General features: G+C 41.7%; 1 protein-coding gene across 1 annotated transcript in view; it reads right to left on the reverse strand.

Annotated features, from left to right (window-relative positions):
* The window catches only part of ccdc88b (coiled-coil domain containing 88B), a 59,270-nt gene that overhangs the window by 19,321 nt on the left and 20,650 nt on the right, over nt 1-19,299 (reverse strand). Inside the window, exons 11-22 of the mRNA XM_074648639.1 lie at nt 17,227-17,373; nt 16,795-16,963; nt 16,468-16,583; nt 16,072-16,131; nt 13,641-14,330; nt 12,388-12,567; nt 9,806-10,146; nt 9,442-9,601; nt 6,911-7,309; nt 4,687-4,848; nt 2,590-2,867; nt 2,262-2,405 (exon numbers count right to left, since the gene is read on the reverse strand). Of these exons, the coding sequence (XP_074504740.1) occupies nt 2,262-2,405; nt 2,590-2,867; nt 4,687-4,848; nt 6,911-7,309; nt 9,442-9,601; nt 9,806-10,146; nt 12,388-12,567; nt 13,641-14,330; nt 16,072-16,131; nt 16,468-16,583; nt 16,795-16,963; nt 17,227-17,373 (2,846 nt within the window). The remainder of the gene's footprint in view (nt 1-2,261; nt 2,406-2,589; nt 2,868-4,686; nt 4,849-6,910; nt 7,310-9,441; nt 9,602-9,805; nt 10,147-12,387; nt 12,568-13,640; nt 14,331-16,071; nt 16,132-16,467; nt 16,584-16,794; nt 16,964-17,226; nt 17,374-19,299) is intronic.

Raw genomic sequence — 19,299 nt, forward strand, 5'->3', positions numbered from 1 at the left:
CACCAGCTAGTCTCACCAGCTGTGTCTGTCTGCTGTTTGGTGCCGAGCAGGTAGTGTACAGAGGGTTTTTAGAGCTTTACTCATCGAAAACAGCTGCCTGCTGCAGACAGTAAAGTTGCTGCCAGACAGCTGAACAATGAGCTGAAACTCACTATAAAGCTCTGTAAAGCCGAGAGGAGCTGCAGATTCAGGTGATAATTCTCGGTAGGTTTATCACTTCAAGGAAACCCCTTTCATTTTCACATTGTTTTCACTTTGATATATTATTATGAAAATATTGATTAAAGCTGCTTTAAAGAAATAAATCAAAACAATTACTTGATTATCAAAAGTGGTGCCGATTTATTTTTTGTGATCAACTAATCCATTTAAGGTACAGTGTGTAGGATTTGGCGTCATCTAGTGGTGAGGTTGCAGATTGCAACCAACCCCTAAGCTCACTCCTCCCTTTCCAAAACTGCAATAACGTGAACCACCGAGTGCAAAACCGTGGTAGAGACCTAACCATCCTAACCATAATAACACTATTTAAGGAGCCGAAAGTCGGCGGTTGGCGGTACCACGGTTTTGCACTCTGTTGCTCACGTAACCTCATTTTCACAAGCGTGTCAGAGAACTACAGTGGCCTTCAGGTAACATAAAAACATGAAAGTCTCTCTCCAGAGCCTCTCAGTGTTTGGTTTGTCTGTTCTGGGCTACTGTAGAAACATGGTGGGGCAACATGGCGGACTCCGTGAAGAGGACACGCTCCCTATGTAGATATGAAGGACTCATTCACAACGAAAACACAACGATTCTTAGTTTCAGGTGATTATACACTAATGAAAACATGATTATGAATATTAAATTCCATTTCCGCTACTAGATCCCCCGAAATGTTACACACTGTTCCTGTAATTTATTATTTACCTAATTCAGTTAAAACATTACCTTACTAAACAGGTCTAAGAAGCATTTTAAATGCATGGACATATTGTATATCTTAAGGTATTTGTTTCATGTGTCATCTGACAACCAGGAGGAGAAGACCACCCTGCTTCCAGCTTGACAACCCATCATTTGAGACAGTCGGAGTAATCAGTCACATCAATATGATGATGAAAACCTGGCTGATTAACTAATTATGGTACACAAGTATCGTATGATGATGATGATTATCATCATTATATACAGTACCCACCACCCCCACGATAAAACGTAATCAAGAAGCACTCTGAACTTTTTTCAACCTCAGATCTTAGTAAGACTACTATGATTTAAAGGAACAGTGTGTAACATTTAGGGGGATCTATTGGCAGAAATGGAATTTAATATTAATATGTATGTTTTGTTTAGTGTAGTGGACCTGAAAATATAAATCGTTGTGATTTCATTACCTTAGAATGAGCCGTTTATATCTACATAACGAGCGGGTCCTCCTCACAGAGCTGGCCATCATGTTTCTACCAGAACGGACAAACGACTGTGTTAACTTTTCCTGTCTAGGGGAGTTAACCCCCGTCACTCCACTCCCGCCACCAGGAAACAAGACACAGGAAACCTCTGATTGGTCCCGAGGAGCTGCAGCATTTATATCTGCACAGACTGTAATTTTCCTGCTATATTCACTTGATATTATCCTCCACGCTTGGCACACAGAAGTTTATGCAATCTGCAAGCTCACCACCAGATCTTACACACTGTACCTTTAAATCAGTGGGCAACTCCGGGGTCTGAGAAGTGATGTCTTATTCAGCATTCGGTTGTACTTAGCTCCACCCTCTCGTGTCACTTCTGGTTGCAATAACCAAGATGCCGACAGCCAAAATGCCGAACTCGAGGCTTCAAAACAGCAGTCCACAAACCAATGGGTGACGTCACGGTGACTGCGTCCACTCTTTATATACAGTCTATGCTTTAAATACACACAGATGTGATCAAGAAAACAAAAATCGGAGTAAAACTGTAAGTCAACATCTAAGATGAAGGAATTTGTTGAGTCCAAAAGCCTTTTCTGCTGTTGGATGTTTTTGGACGTGAGGTTGTTTTTTGATGTGTTGTGCCTTATAAATCTGTGCTGCTGTTTTGTACCCAATAGCCTTTAATCAGGAACAAAAAATTAATTCCTATTTGCATTCAAACCAATTCCTGTGTTGCTCCCTGTGCTTCATATAAATACATTTATGCCGCTGCTGCTCCCCCATAGTCAAGGTAACATGCATGCAGTGAGAGGATCATCAGATCTCATTAACATGATGCTGATTGGTGAGTGTATCTGTCACCTCTCGTTGTCTTCTTTCAGCCTCTCCAGCTCTCGTTCTCTCTCGAGTCTCCTCTGGGCCTCTGCTTCCATCTCCTCTCTCTCCATCTTCATCTCCCGCTCTCTCTCCTCCAGCTGGGTTTTACCGTCCAGGAGCTCCTTGTACCTTGGGATTGCCAACACAACATAAAAACAATTACGGCTTCAAATGCATGACAGAAAGAGAGAGTATGTGTCTTTGATGGTTGTGTTCGTGGCTTTGTGTGTGTATTTTTGGGTGAACTAAAAGTCCTCACAAGGATAGAAGAAGACTCAAAGTTGTAATGTGTGTGATGAGTGTGTGTTGGTACCTGGCCTCCAACTCCCTGTGCTGGGCCTCCAGGCTGCGGTTGTTGCTCCTCAGCTGAGAGTGTTTGTCCAGCAGCTCCTCCAGCTCCACCTCCTGCCGCTGCTGCAGAGCGGTCATCCGGTCGTGGTCCCGCCTCAGAGCCTCCATCCTGGCCACCGACTCCTCGCGCTCCCGCGCCCACACCTTGGACTCGGCCTCCAGAGCCGCACACCGGGCCTCGCTCTCACTGCAGCGCGCCAGCACTGCTGCATGCTGGGAGCTCTGGGATGCTTGCTCCACCTGTGTGTGTGTTATGAAACAGAGACATGAAGTCTGTGCCTACTTTTTAGGGGTCTAACAGAAACCCAAACATTTGAAGTATTACTACAGATTTATCACCCACATATGTATATCAGTATATCAGGCCTTTTCAATTTCTTTTTTAGACGGGCCAGATTTGAAAAACAGTGAAGGGGCCGGACATTTACATTTCCTATGTCAAACAATACACCTTTTTAATCTTAGCAGGTTGTTATCTTAATAAACACAATGTTTACATTATTTTTTATTCAGTTTGACTCTACTAAATTCCCCCTGCTTAAATAGACTTAGTTAAAACTTTTTAACAAAATAAGTATTTCTGTGCTTAACAGGACATAACTAATGAATGGGCATATTAGCCTTCGAATAAAATGATGATCTTCTGATAATCAAACAATGTAAACACCCATAAAATTGTTAGCAGGATATTTAAATAAAAAATCTCTAATTGGAAGAATTTTTTTTTTCACATTTATAAATGTGGCCAAATTGAGGTCGTTAAAGGCCCGGATTTCTTCATATGAAAGATAAGTATCAATAGATTAAACAGTTCTCTTTTTGGTCACTGTGGTCATTTTCAAGAAGGAAGCCTTATTGAAAAAACAATCCAGGCTGCTTTGAGACACTAACATGCTCACAATGACAATGCTCAAATGTTTAGCAGGTATAATGTTTATCATGTTCACCATTGTAGTTTAGCATGCTAACATTTGATATTCAAGCAAAAAGTACAGCTGAGGCTGATGGGGATGTTGTTAGTTTTGTTTTTTGTGTTTACAAGTGTTTGCACCCTCCATAGGTGAGGAGTACGTGTTACGGCAGATACCGTCATTGACTTCAGCCTGAGCAGATAAATGGACTCTGCAAAAGGTTAACTGGACTCTAAATCAACTGTCTGCCTTTTGTTTTCATATTAAGTTTATTTTGCAATAAATTCTAAACTACAGTGAACAGTGAATACTCTCCCTGGATTTATTTTGACATGCCCTGCACCCGCCCTCCATGTAGTAAAAATACAACAGGAGAGTGGAATAGTGGTTAAAGGAAAACCCCAAACTGAAGTTTTCTGCCACTACACAGGTATTTAGTCATAAAGTATTGGACAAATGCTAATTTTGGTTAAATGGTGACACTAGATGCAAAGTTGAGGGATCACCAAAGTTATTCCAGTTCCTCCTGAGGGGGACATGAATGTCTAGACTGCCAGTCATCCACAGAGCCACACCACAGGCATGGCTAAATATGGTGTCTCCCTACATTAGAGCTGTCTGGTAGTCCAATAATGTAATACATCCTTGAAACTATGTCCAAATTCATGCAAGGGTCTAATTAGGGCTGGGAAATTTGACAATATATATCATCAAAATGATATAAAAATGTCTATCGTATACATTTTTCTACATAGTTTCTATCGCGATATAGGCTAGGCCTTTACATAGTTATTTTTTCTCTCTAATTTCACTTAAAACTGTTACGTTTATTCTGCGCTCAAATTCTTCAAATGAGAAAATACTTAATAATTCACACAGGATTATACAAAATAGGCTTTACCTTGTGGTTATTTCCTATAGACTATTTATTTATGGAATTACGAGAAAACATGCCATATCGTGATTTATATGTTATCGAGATATGAAAGGACCTATATTGAGATAGAAGATTTTGCCCATATTGGGCCATACAACTCCATTAGGTAAACCAAATGGTTAAAAAATAATGTGAAAGTAGAGTCCAATGAGCTCTTTTCTTCTGAAGTTGAACAGCCATAATGATGCTGTCTGTCAGTGTGTTTGGTCACCTGTAGCTGGGTGTTGAGTGTCTGTAGTTGGGTGCAGGAGTCCTGCAGGCTGAGGGAGTGCCGACGCAGAGCCTCCAGCTGTTCCTTCAGGTGCTCACACGCCTCCTGGGACTGAGACAGCCGCGACAGCAAAGCCTCCTGTCTTGTAACCGCCACTGCTTTCTGAAGGAGAGATATTTTACTTTTGAGAGAGTGTCCACAGCCATGTACGGAGGAAGCTGCATCAGGGGCTGTGCTACCTTTGGTGCTTCAAAATATGCATATTATCTGAGCTTCAACCTCATTTGCAGCTGACCTTTCAAAGTGACATTTGTGTCAATCTATAAACAAGGAGATGAGTTTGCAAAAATGTATAACATGTAAAATATGAACTTGTAGTCCACATCTGTTGTTTGTACTTGATCTGTGGGATCTTTGCATGAGCATTTATAATCCAATCAGAATATCTGCACACTTATTTGTGACTTTTGATTGTGAAATCTGCTCTGATAAGTAAAGGAGTGTGTTGATTGTGTTTGTGAGGAATAAATAAAAAATGAACAACAATGCTGAAAATTGCTGAAGGAATAAAATCTGGTGTTTTTATCCAAAAGTAAAATGGACTTGCTGCACACCGAAACTCGGCTCTACACCCACAAACAATGTGAATTTATTTGACATTTTAGCAAGTACTGGCACAGCGAGAACACACTTCATGTGTGAGTCATCTGGAGGGTCTGGAGCTCAGCTTTGGTGAGCGCCAACTCTTTTCTTTTTTCATTTTAGACTCTTTCACATTTGCTACCAGCAGCTGACTAAATCATACTGCTACAATGGGGATGGCTACTTCTTTCACTAGCTCTTTTAGATTTCCTTTTCACTTCACCATATCTATACTACTACTGTACGTACTCAAGTACTGTACTTAAGTATAATTTTGATGTTTTCTACTTCTAATCCACAAAATTTCAGAGGGAAAAATTATTGTTTTTACTCCACTAATGTTATCTGGAAGTTATAATTATTAGTTACATTTCAGTTTAAGATTTTACGTTAAAAAACATTTGAGGAGCTTATAAAATACAATACATTGTTTAAAATTAAACCACTGGTTCCCAACATTTTTGGCTTGTGACCTCTTACAGCAGTGTCTGGTTGTCACATTGTAGGTGGTTTCATTTAAATAACAGTTTGAGGCCCAAAGAGGTGAAAGTAGCCCCAAAATATTAAAAAAAATGTTAATATTTCACAAAAAAGTAAAAAAACAAAAATAAATTTGTAGATGAACCTTCATTTTCTTATTTCTTCTCTCAGTAATCATCTCATGACCCCTCAGATTTATATTGTGACCCTTAAGCTTTGTTTATGCTCTCCGCAAGGACGGCCGCACGAACACGAGCTGACGTGGAATCATGATGAGGAAACGTTTGGATCTTTTATACTCTACTCTACTACCAACATTGTCAAAGCTCAAAGTTCTCCATTTTCGCCGCACAGCCGCATCTGCGTTGTTAGAAAAATGTGGATGTTTTGCGGACAGGCGAAAACCTGCTGCACGGAAACCTCGCAAAGGGCATTGTCTGATGGTAACATTGGCCGTGTGGACACTTGCGACCCTCGCAGATGAGGAAAGCATAAATCAGGGTTTAGGAAGGGGCCCGACCCCCCAGGTTGGGAACCACTGGACTAAACTAACTGTATATAAAGTAGTGAAAACCAGTTCCACCTCGAGCTACACCAGTAAATCTGCTTACGCATTAATGCATCAGTATTAATAATCTAACACAGTGTATCACTCACAGGATGTACTTTTACTTTTGATACTTTAAGTACATTTTTCTGATAATACTTCTAAACGTTTTACTTGTAATGGCTGGAGCTTCCTCTTCCAGCTGGATGTTAGAGTTTATGTGTGTGTCTGTATGTGAGAGAGAGAAAGTAAGAGCTGGAGAGCAAGAGAGCAGCAGACGAGATAAGGAAGATTAACAGTAGCCGAGGTGACATTATAAAAACTGATGAGCAGAGATAAAGCGGTAGTCCTGGAAATAAAGTGCAGCACTCGTGGAAGTGGCAGCCTACTGTGAGTTGATAGTCGTCAAGCATCCCTAGAGCAAGAATTTCAACATAATATAGATCATTTCCATCACACGGGGGTCGCACCGAACCACACAGACATCCAGCAAATGCCATTCAAAGGCTCCCACACACGTCATTTACAGACATATATTCAAACACAGATACACACCTCTCTTTCCAGCTCTATCAGCCTCTCACTCAGCTGCCTGTCCATCTCTTCTGTAGCATAATCATGGGTCACTGAAAGGTCACGACCTTTGCCAGCTGCAGGGGATCGATCCAGATGTGTCGTCTCCTGGGTGTGTGTCTGAGAAATGTGCATTTTGTTTGAGGAGTCTGAATTTGAATTAGACGTAGCGTCCACCTCCGCACTTCCTCTTCTCTTTTCCAACTGGAGGAGAGATTCACTTTTCTTAAGGTGCTGGGAGAGCGACTCTATTCTCTCCTGTGATTGGTTGAGAGAATTGGTAGTCGTCTTTAGTTCGGCTTCGGCTTTTTGTAGTTTCTGGCTCTGACGTTGGACTTCAGTGGACAGTTTCTGGGAACGAGCCTGCTCATTGGATAGGTCCTAAGAATAGGAAGATAAGAAGCAATGTAGCGTTCAACGATTATCATCAGTGGAAAATAAAATAGTGGTCTTCATGAGACATCTCAAAAGAACAAATCTAGACGTAATTCATTTTACTCAGAAGTGTTTGTTGGGCTATACGTTATTAAAAGACTAATCTTCATATGATCACATTAAAGGGGTAGTTTGGGTGTATTGAGGTGGGGTTGTGCGATGTACTTATCTATAGTCAGTGAATTACCTACAGTAGATGACGTCGGCACGCCCCGAGTCTGGAGAAACAAACAGGAGTACCGACATAAAAGCAAAGCAATGTACTGCTGTGGACGGGGCCGGCAGCAAAACTTATTTTACCCACCAAAAAGAAAGGCTCACCTTAAAAAATCAATATCAGTTTAAGTGTACACTATATTTAGAATATTTTCACTGCTTTACGTTGCCGTGAGACGGCTATACAGTTTATGTTTCTGACGGGGAACTGAAGCCGTTATCTATGCTCTCGCCAAAGCAACCAGACTCCATTGAAAAAAAACAGCAATTTTACCACGCAGAACACGGGGGTCGCTGATCTACCGCTGCCGCGATCGGTTAGTTTGTGTTATTGTGTGACGTTGGTAAGTTCGGATTCACCAAAGCCAAACAATAGCACAAACAAACTAACCGACCTAGGCAGCGGTAGAACAGAAACTCCCATGTTCTGCGAAATAAAATTACAGTTTTATTTCAATGGAGTCTGGTGGCTTTGGCGAGAGCATAGCCTGGGAAAGGGTTGTCTCATGGTAAGGTAAAGCTGTGGAAATATTCCAAATATAGCATATAATTTAGCTGATATTGATTTGTTTTAGGTGGACCTTTCTTTTAGGTGTCTAAAATTGATTCACAGCAGTACATTGCTTTGCTTCCGTGAAGTAACTCATGTCTGTTTCTCCAAACTTGGGGCGTGGCGACCATCATCTACTGTAGGTAATACACTGACTATGGATAAGTACCTCATACAACCCCACGTCAAAACACCTGAATAATACTATAATCGTGGCCCAATTCTATGCTGCACACTAATTCTATACAGTATGTATAATCTACTAATGTTCACAGTACCCTAAGTTAGCAGTTAGTAGACAAGAAATGTATGTATAATGAATGTATACTAAGGGGAAATTATTCACTGCCCTGACAGGTATCCATCAAACTGTGACTTGATCACTGTGATTGATTAAACAGCCAATTATAAAGAATGAATCACTGACAGATGTAGAGTTGCACCACAGTATTTTTGCATCTATAAAGTGCAACACATTGCATTGTCAGCAGAAAGTAGTTTTTGTTCCATTGTGGGGATTCTTTAGGACACCATAAAGTGCAGACATTTCACACTCAGGAAAACACACTTCCAACCTGTGAACGGAGTCTTCATTTCCCATGTGCATTGCATTGAGGGACAATAGTGTACTGTCCATCAACAAAGAAAAAAATCCAGCAAATTTGGTATGCAAAGTGCATTCTTTGAGTGTACTGACTTTTGTCACTTTTCTAGTACTACTGGAACAGTCGTCCTATTGAATTAAGAGAGCGCACTAATTATCTAACCGTTAAACATAAACTTAAAACAAACCAAACCTGCAACCATGAGTAATCATACCTTATCTCTGGCACTGCCGTTACCTATACTCTCTTTGTTTTTACATATCTGCTACTTTTTTAATGTATTTATCTATTTTATTGTATTGTATCATATTGTGCTGTACTGTAGTTCTTGCTGAAGCATTGTATTGATAATATTAGGCCACTAATTTGGGGACTACAGAGGAAAAATTTGCTCTTTAGCAGCTAACTCTGGCACATTTACATTGAGGTGGAAACTGATATGTTGATTAATGTGCACTGTCCCTGGTAAATAAATAAATACATGAACGTGAACACACTGAATTATTAAGCAGTATAGACATAGAAACATCATATAATGGATTATTGTTACTATGAATTTATGTAAGAACAGATCTCAGTTCTGCTGTTTAGATAAGGTGAGAAAGTGTGGGTGAGTTTACCCTCCACTACTTCCCCGCAGTCGGTGACTAAACTACCACGTCACAACTACCACACACGCACACACACACACACACACTCACACACACCTGGGACAGTGAATTAATCTTGGCCTGAGCATCTGCGTACTGCTCCTGCAGCTGCTGTTTACCCTCCTCCATGCTGGTTAATCGAGTGCTGAACTCCTTCTCCAGGTCCTGCAGCCGAGAGCAGAGCTCCTTGGATTCAGACAGCTGCTGACACACACGTCTGCGCGCGCACGCACACACACACACACACACACACACACACACACACAGGTCAGACACAGGTTGAATGCAGATAGAGTTGACATTAAAAGATAAATGCATGGAGCAGCCAAGTAGCTCTCTCTGATGCCTTGTAAAGTTAATTGCGTACCTCAGCTTGTGATCAGGGTTAAGTGTGTGAACAGGAGTGTGTATGTGTGTGTACCTGTGTTCGGCGTCCAGAGCCCGAGCTCTCTGGTTGCTGTGCTCCAGGGCCAAGGTCGTGCTCTCCAGCTGCTGCCTCAGCCTCGCCGCCTCCCTCTCTCGCTGCCTCCCCTCTTTCCGCTGGCCGTCCAGCTCCGACTGGCACACCTCCTTCTCCTGCTCCAGCCTCGACGCCTCCAGCAGCGCCTGGTCTCGCGCCCGGGCCAGAGATTCGGCCTCCACGGTGGCCTCGCGTAGCTCTGCATCCAGCTCCTCCTCCCGACGACGAGAAGTCTCCAAACTCCGACCATGTCGTTCCACCTCTGCCCTGAGAGTCTGAGCGGTGAGCTCTAACTGGTCACTCTGGCAAAAGATGACAAGATGGATGATTAACGCTATTTGATTCTTGCTGGTCACTTTAGATTAGAGACATTTATTAATGACCAGAGGGAAAACTAGTTTGGTCGCCCATGCACTGTGGCAAATAACAAGGGAGACACCAATCAGAGAGGTCACAATAGTTCAGTTCATTTGGTCCGGACCAAGAGAAAAAATGAGTTCTCATCCAGTTCCTGTTCACACTGACTTTTTACAAACGAACCAGAGGAGTAAATATAAAGTTATACAGACTGACAGGTAACTTGTTGATTTGACTGTTTTGGGGATCGTCATCCTGCATCATCAGGACCCACGTTGGGGAAGTCAAATTCCTGTGACTGACAGAAGTTTATGCAGCACGTTAACGCTCCCAGATGACTGGTGCGAACGCATAGTCCAAATGTCAGGGAGCGCACAGATCGGCGTACTGTGGGATCGCTGTCACACACTTTTTAATGGAGTTAATGAACTGACAGAGTCGGATACAAGCACAGCAGTTTGAACAGCTTTTGACCTATTAATTAGGGGAAAGTACCACGCTGACGTGCTTACACAGTATACATCGCCTTAAATACAGATCACTTGCTTAACAGAATTCACGATCAGCAGTTGGATTTATTAGTTTAGCTCTTGAAATCATGTTCAATTCACATATCTGCTGTCGTAACATCCTGTGGATGGTTTGTTTGTCCAGACCTGAGTTTGTTTTAACCGAAAAACAAACAAGTTAGGTGTGAAAGCATCCTAATAAAAGTCCAACAAAGAATGGTGCACCCAAAATCAGGACCAATAAAACAGGCAATAAATATGAAACAGAACATTAAAAATTATGAAGTTTTACAGCTGTGGGCACAACAGATCTTCTAAATTGTTCCGTGGAGCATCTTGGCATCCGTAACCAGTCACTCAACACACTTTTAGTCCTTCCAAACTGAAGTATGGTTTGGCTTTGCAAATGTTTTATAAGGAGCAAAATGCATTCAACACATTTGTTAGAGCTCAAGGACACACACAGTGTGTTTGGTGAGCGACACTAAATGTAAACATAACTCCACAGGGAACCTTTAATGCTCCTTTAAGGAGCAGTTTCCTCCAGATTTAGAGCCACATCACATTAATTAACGCAAATTCAATCAATCTCTGCAGCATGTTTATGCATGAATGGATCATTGTTGTTTTAGGGTTTAGAAATTAAAGGAATGCTCCACTGTTTTTCAAAGTTTTATATGACCTGATTTCATGAGATCATAGCAGAACACATTCATTTTTAATATGCTCATTTGCATTGAATTGGAAACTGCATATTGCAGACACAAACTGTAAAAAGGTATTTTCTCAGCCAATGCTAAGTGTATATAAAAGATATGTACAGTGCTGTTTAGGTTAGTCGATGCTCAGGTACAACATCCACAATAAAGACTGGATCTATTCTTTATGAAAAGAGGGCGGGTAATACAGTTAAATATTACAACATCAGAAGGAGGATTATGTACGACTCTCTCTGAATGGGAGGTTTTCACAAATCCCTTTTACGGTATTTCTTTAATGCTGACTTAGCACGGCTCTTCTCCTTAGCTTGCAATTTCTCAATTTTACTGCAAATAGCACATTAAACACTTTTAGAAAATCTCAAAGATGTCTACATCCTGCGTTGAAGCTTCTGAAAAAGGTGTTTTTTGGTTTGTTTTTTCTTTGAAGCCACATGTAGGGAAATCCACTAAATAAGTTGTGCCAACACCCGTGATCTCTCCTCTGAGGATGATTGTCAATATGTGAATATTACAGTTCAAAACAGACTCGCTCTCGTAATACTGGGTGTATGAAAACACATTTCATCCTCAGCTTGAATCATCCGTTTCACTTCATGCTGTCAAATCCACCTCCTGCTGAACAGTTTCATTATGCAATGATATCATTAGATTTCAGATATACAAAACATATTTATTTGGCAATCAGAGCCCGTATCTAATGTAATGTATTTAATGTAACCAAGTAAAGGGATGCAGAATAATAAGATCAGCTATTAAAAGCTGAATACTTTTTTTGTTATTGAAGGTTACATCCCATAAACTCTGCTCCCTTTCATTTGGTTTGTACATTTCTGTTTCCCTGTCCCTCGTCCATCCTCCCTGAAGTTAAATGACATCTGCCGTGGTCATAAAATGTTTTGGTGTCACAGCTGCATCATGCGTGAGTATGTGTGAGTGTGTTTGTGTACTCTTCAACCTTGCGCTGGGCGCTGCGCAGGGCATCCACGGTGCTGCGCAGCGTGTCCCTGTCTCTCTCCAGAGCGGCCCGCTCGCCCTCCAGGGTGGCGATGACCGTGGTCTGCATTCTGTGAAGCTCCGCTTGGCTCCGCAGGCGGCACAGCTCCTCCTCCATAACCAAACCGTCCGACTGAAGAACCTGAGAGAACAACGGCAGGATATTGAGCCGGGGAACTGTCGATCTATTCATACAGACATCTGTATATAAGGTTTCATTTTATGGGTCACATAATTTCCTATAATTTCTTAGAAAGGAACTCGTATATAACTGTAATAGGACGGCCCCTGTTGGGAGTCTACGTACCTCTGAGCTTGTTATAGAGAAATGGAGAGAGTGTTCAGCTGGTAAACTTCAAACTAATTACTTTCAATAAATTGCGAGCATAACCCAAAGGGCCTACAGTTCAACTAGACTAAGGCTGCCTTCACACCAGATCAGGTGTTGCGGCGATTCTCCGTAGGGTTGTGCGGAGGTCCGAGAGAGTCTCTGTAATGGCCCATTAACTGCAACGATTAACATCTTTTGTTCCCATATGGCTTGATTGTACAGCTTTGGACCGCCGGTTACATGATTGGCCACCACAGCGTGATGTCAGATTTCTGGATTCTGTTTCTACTTTTTCGCCGATGGCCGCTGAAGGTTTTTTGGCACCCCCTGTGGCCACCGCGGCTCAAACACACTTGCGTTTTCATCGCAACACCGCATCTGGTGTGAATGCAGCCCAAGAGTCTACAGCCACGCTAGTAGCTCTGTGAGGCAGCACTTGCTAAACGTCAGCATGCTAAAATGCTCACAATGACAATGCTGCCATGCTGATGTTTAGCAGGTATAGTGTTTACCATGATTTTAGCATTTTGGCATGCTGACATTTACTAATTAGCACTAAACACAAAGTACAGCTGAGGCTGAGGGGAATTAGTTTTGCAGATATTTGGCCATAAAGTCAACATTTGGACCTGATGATGGCGCTACATGAAATGTCAGAGGAGTCATTACAATTCATCGTGTGGGAACAATGAGTGTCTGTACAAACTCTTCCAAAGCATCTGGTATATTTTGAGATATTTTAGTGAATAAGTGAAAGCTTTGATGATAGAGGAAGAGGCAGGGGATCACCAAAATTAGTAAGATTCATCATCTAGGGACCATCCATCCATCCACCCATCCATTCATCCATCCATTCATCCATCCATCCATCCATCCATCTATACCTCTATCTGCCGGCGGGCGTCTCCCAGACTTTCAGCAGCTCTCTTCAGAAGCTGCAGCTCGGCCTCCAGGACCACCATCCTCTGCTCGGCCTCCCAGGTTTTCCTGCTCTGCTCTCCCAGCTTGGAGCGCAGGTCCTGGGCCACCGTCGCCTGCCTGTCAGCCTCCTCCTGGGCCTCCTGGAGCCGGTTTGTCAGAAGCTCCACATCAGGACCAGACAGGGAACAAACAGCCTGGTCTGCAGCTGTCGTCTCTGTGTCAGCTTCTACACTTTTGGGGTGATCTTGGATCTCTGAGGTTGTTGTTGTTGCTGCAGTTATTTGTCTTTCTATCTCCTTTTTCTCTTTGTCTTTCTGTCCTCCCTCTGCCTCTCCTCTCCTCTTTGACTCCTCATCGCATGGTTCTCCTTTTCCCCCTTCAACATGCAGAATCTCTTCCCCAACTCCTGCTTCCCTCTGGGTCCCAATGGTTTCTCCTCTTCTCTCCCTCACCCCCACCATCCTCACCGTTCCTTCCCCCTCTCCTCTGCAGGACTCAGAGCCCTGGACTCCTCTCTCCACCTCCACCTCCTCCTTTCTGTCTGCCGTCTTCACTCCTTCCCTCTTCCTCTTGTCTTCTACGTGTTGCAGTTTTGTCACCAGCTGTTCAAGGCGTTGCTTCAAAGTGGCATTTTCATTCTTCAAGTTTTGAAACTGAAAAGAAAAAGAGGAGTATAATGGAAGTGAAATTTCAATGCTTTTCAAAGCTTTGAATCTCCTACATCTTTTCTCATTTTTTTTGTCCTTGTTTCCTTTGTTTTGGTCCTCCCATGTATTGAACATGACTGAACATGAATGCATTGTGAGTAAAAAGACTGGAACCACCTCTTGTTCTTACTGAGAATGCATCCAGGTTCAATACAAGAAGTAAAAAAGAAGTATAAATGCTGACGGGAAAATTAGAGATTGATTTAAATGATTTTTGGTTGGTTATAAAAAATAATATACAAAGGCACTCCTCTGCAGAAATAACCACAGAAAACACAGTCCAGCAGCAGCCTTCATAAATAATACGGATGAACGGATGCATTGATGTCAAAAGTGATCTGTGTTTTTCATTGATCTGTCCATTCATCTATTTTACAATTCAATACAGCCGACGTAGCTGCTGTAGATGTTTGTGTTTGAGTTACATCAAATCATCATATTCATATTGTTTTTATGGAAAGTACAATATTAACTGGTAGTTAAAGCAACAGCCACTGAGTTATTTTTTATCATCATACTCTCATGTACAGTATATCATCTTATATCATACTCTATAGCTATGTCAAAAATATTGAAGTATCGATACATATTGATGCTGACTATTTGAAATGGTTTCAATGCTAATTTTCTCGATACACGGGTACCAGCTGCATTTTCTGCTCTCTCTTCTCTCCGACAGAGAGTTAAGACACACACAATGCTATTTTTTTTTTTTTTTCAAACGTCAATCACAGGGTTATCAGAGCCAAAGTGATGTCTTCACACGTATTCAACGGAAATGACATGAATGTAGCAAAACATTTGAGATAGATTGATTACACAAAATAAGATAAACATTGCAAGGATTGCTCAATAAATGACAACACTTGGACATAATTTATTGCTCATTTAAAGCAACTGAAAGTCTGATACACTTCGATATCGGACATTTTGGTGCTTTCATTTTTGATTTGTCAATTTGTTGTAATTGTATTCTATCGGTGCACATAAACATATTGTTATGCAGTATAATGCAAAATATGTTTTTTTGTTTGTATTTCGTATATTTTGTTTCATTTTGTCTTGTTTTTTTGTCATAGTTTGCATACCGGACCGTTTTTACCCCCAAACAGGGATTATTTATGTATTTATGTATTATTGTAGAATTCCTTATTATTGTTGCCTCTTATTTATTCCTATTATATATCATTTTTAAGGGATGAGAGAGAGCCAGGGTAGATACATTTTATTGCATTGGATGTACAACTGTGCTTTCAAATGAATATGCACATTTTGCTAATGTAAATCGTATGTTATCCTATATTTATATTTTCTATGTTTTGTATCTATGTCTATGTATTTATAGTGTATTCCAATATATTCTTTACATTGTGTATTCTATAGATATTATCTCTAGTGTCCATATGTACATTTTATTTACTGTTATTGTGCATTGCCTGGATAACCCGCTGCTGTAACACAATAATCTCTCTCTCTCTCTCTCTCTGACAATAAACCTGAACTTGGTATTTTTGGTCCTACGGTTTTCTTACATTTCAGACGTTGTTATCTGCATACGATTACCTAAGAGCCTATTGTCGCTCTACACTGTGTCTGACAAAGAAGCTCAGTTTCCAAGAAACTATTTCAGTCAAGTATGTGTTGAATTTAGCTCTATAGCAACAACCTTTATTTCCTCTCAGCTCACCTCTCTGAGCGTCTTCTGATGCTCCGTCTCCAGGTGAGCCTTTGCATCTGGAGAATCAGCCTGCAGCGAGAGGAGACGGATGTTTAACCGCTGCTTCTTGTTTTTCCTGTTTCATTTACCCAGATAGTGACGAGCTTCATGTGTGACTTTAGCGATGCCAGGTTGATTTAAAAGGTGGGTCTACTGGTATTTTCATTAAAGATTCTTGCCTGAAATGGTTCTTCCTACCAAAACATGATGATCATGTCAACTATAAAGCACACTAAGGGCATGTGGAAACTATATTATTTACTTCACATATCATAGAGTTGGACAAGTGCTTCTGAAGTGCAGTGAAGTTTAAACTGTTATTGATTATTTCTGCGAGTCATAACCCCTGAACCCCTGGACCCTGACCTCCTGCTGGGCCTGCAGCTCCTCCAGTCGTCTCCTCAGCTCCGCGTTCTCCTGCTCCGCTCCCAGCAGCATCAGCGTCGAAGCCTCGCCCACCTCCACGCTCAGCGGCTTCTCATCTGAGACCGAGGGAGAAAGAAATAAAGAATAAAGCAGCAGAAAGATGAAAAAACAGGAGATAGAGAGAGAGAGAAATGGAGGAAAAGAGAAATATATGAAGAGATTCACTCGGTTATTGTTGATTGATAACCTGTGGGCCAGTATTATCTCAACATATTTTCTCTTATCAGTTAATTAAAATGTCTTAAATGACAAGACAGGTGCTCTGACCAATCAGGTCGCTCAGCTCCTCGTCAGAGTCCAGTTGTGATTGGAGGAAACGTTGGTGAACCGCATTGACCGGACCGGGAACGCCGCCACCGCTGTGCTTCAGGTCCGCCTCCAGGCTCATGTTCATCTCCAGCAGCTCATCAACTCGCTGCCTCTCAGTGTCCCGCTCCTACACACACACACACACACACACACACACACACACACGCACACACAGAGAGACACACATACATACACACACAGAGAGAGACATTCATTCATTGTGAAATGCTCCTCCTGTGCGATATAAGTATGTGTGCAAACTAAAACCCAGATCTTAAGGAAGATTGGCGTTTCATCACACATATTGACACACGCACACAAATATATCCTGTAACACACACACATTTAGACAAAGATGTATACAAACACTTAACAATAAATCACACCCACCGCTTCCACGTGTACGATTCTCTGACGCAGCAGAAGATTGTCCCTCTCCAGCTCCCGTAGCGACGAGCAGCGCGCTCGTGCGTTGGCCAGCTGTTGTTCCAGAAGAACTTTGGTTTCCTGCAGCGATGCACACAGATGCTGCTGCTCCTGCAGGGGGCGCCGTGCACAGACAAAACAAGAAACATGAAACTGATAGTGATTGTAGTGGTCATTTGTTGCAAAAATCAAAATCAAACTTCAATGAAAGGGCCACTGGCGCACCATGGGAATGTGGTTTACGCAGGCAAGAGAGTCCATGCAAAATGTATGTGTCTCTGATGATTTATTTATCAAAAAAAAGCAAGCACACTAAGCACAAAGAAAACATGGATGTTGCTGCCTCTCTCGTTCTGGTAAAAAAACAAGCCCACCCAGGTGCATGCTGGTCCTACCTGCCTATACAACCACAGGTTCCCCCAGTGTTAGTACTAATACTAATGTGTAAATACTAATTATGCAAACAAAGCTCTTCTATTGGATCGGACAACACGGGCCAGCCTTTGCTCCCCACGTGCATCAATGAGCCTCGGGTCTGACCCCGTCGCCAGATCACTGGTTTTCCTTCTTTGGACCACTTTTGGTAGGTCCTGACCACTGCAGACCGGGAACATCCCACAAGAGCTGCAGTTCTGGAGATGCTCTGACCCAGTCGTCTAGCCAGCAAAATTTGGCCCTTGTTAAAGTCGCTCACTTCCTTACGCTGGCCCATTTTTTCTGCTTCCAACACAAAGTTCAAAATGTTCACTTGCTGTCTAATATATCCCCCCCACTGCCAGGTGCCATTGTAACGAGATAGTCAATGTTATTCACTTCACCTCTCAGTGGTCTTAATGTTATGGCTGATCGGTGTATATATACTGTATATATATATATATATGTATATATACAGTATATATACTGTATATATTGTTTATCTGTGTGTCTTTTGTTTCTGCAGATCCACATTTGTCCTCTTTAGTGACAGCTAAGGGTAATTTGGGTCTTATTTTAATAGTTTCGACCATGATTTCACAGTTATAATAATCATTTATTGCACACTGAGATCAGGAGACCCAGAAACTTTTCTACAACAGAGAAACACGAGCAATTAGACGCTCAGACAGGTTGTAAACGAGCCGAATGTTTAGCCAGTTTATCTAAAACACTTGACTTGGTCGTTAAACAAAAAGTGAGCACACCCAAAATGTCGATAATAACCTGACTGAATGTGTTTTTTGCCTCCTCAGTCTTCTTCTTAGCTTCAACCCCACATTCTCAGATCTCTGCAATTAACTTAGTGAGTGAAATGTTGTTATTATTGATAGGAGTGATGACCCCAACTATGCAAATAACACTCAAGATGTAATAAAAATGAAATTACTCTTGAAGTGTCTTGGGGTGGATTTTTCCTCAACATGTAAACATTCAACACTAGCTCGTCTGGTTTTAACAACCACGCAAGAGCTCACTGTGAAATTGTGAAAATTAATTATAAACCTCAAACATAAGAAAAAAACAAACATCCTGCCAGCTAATGTGGGCTGTCACAGAGCTGCAGCATGAATCAAATCAGACTGAGAAGGTGACAGTGAGGACACCATGAGGTGCTTTACAAGGATATGAGCACATTTTCTGCATCAGAACAGTTATACTACCTCAGGATAAATCTCATTTGGGTGTAAAAGCTCCAATAACTGAAGACGTACTCCTGCTCTTTGTCAAAGAGCTGTAAATCCTCATGACACCACACAATATAATCTCACTCTCTGGCTTTGAGCTTTACAGTTGTTCATACTCACTCTTGATTGAAATGCTCAGGGCTGTGAGAGGGAATATATGCGGCTTTTGAGATAAAGTGGTACTTCTTATTAAACAAAAATACTCAGAGGGAGATTAAAGAAGGTGATCTTGCTGATGTGACCATCACTGCTAATGTTCATACGAGGTCCTTGTTAAGTGTGCGTTCATGTTTAAAGGCATTGTGAGAATTTTGTCCTGTATGGGAGATTAAAATACGTACTTACTGCCAGAGCAAGTGTATGTGTGTGTCTGTGA

This window comes from Sebastes fasciatus, chromosome 10 (assembly GCF_043250625.1).
Source record: "Sebastes fasciatus isolate fSebFas1 chromosome 10, fSebFas1.pri, whole genome shotgun sequence".
Taxonomy (NCBI): Eukaryota; Metazoa; Chordata; class Actinopteri; order Perciformes; family Sebastidae; genus Sebastes; species Sebastes fasciatus.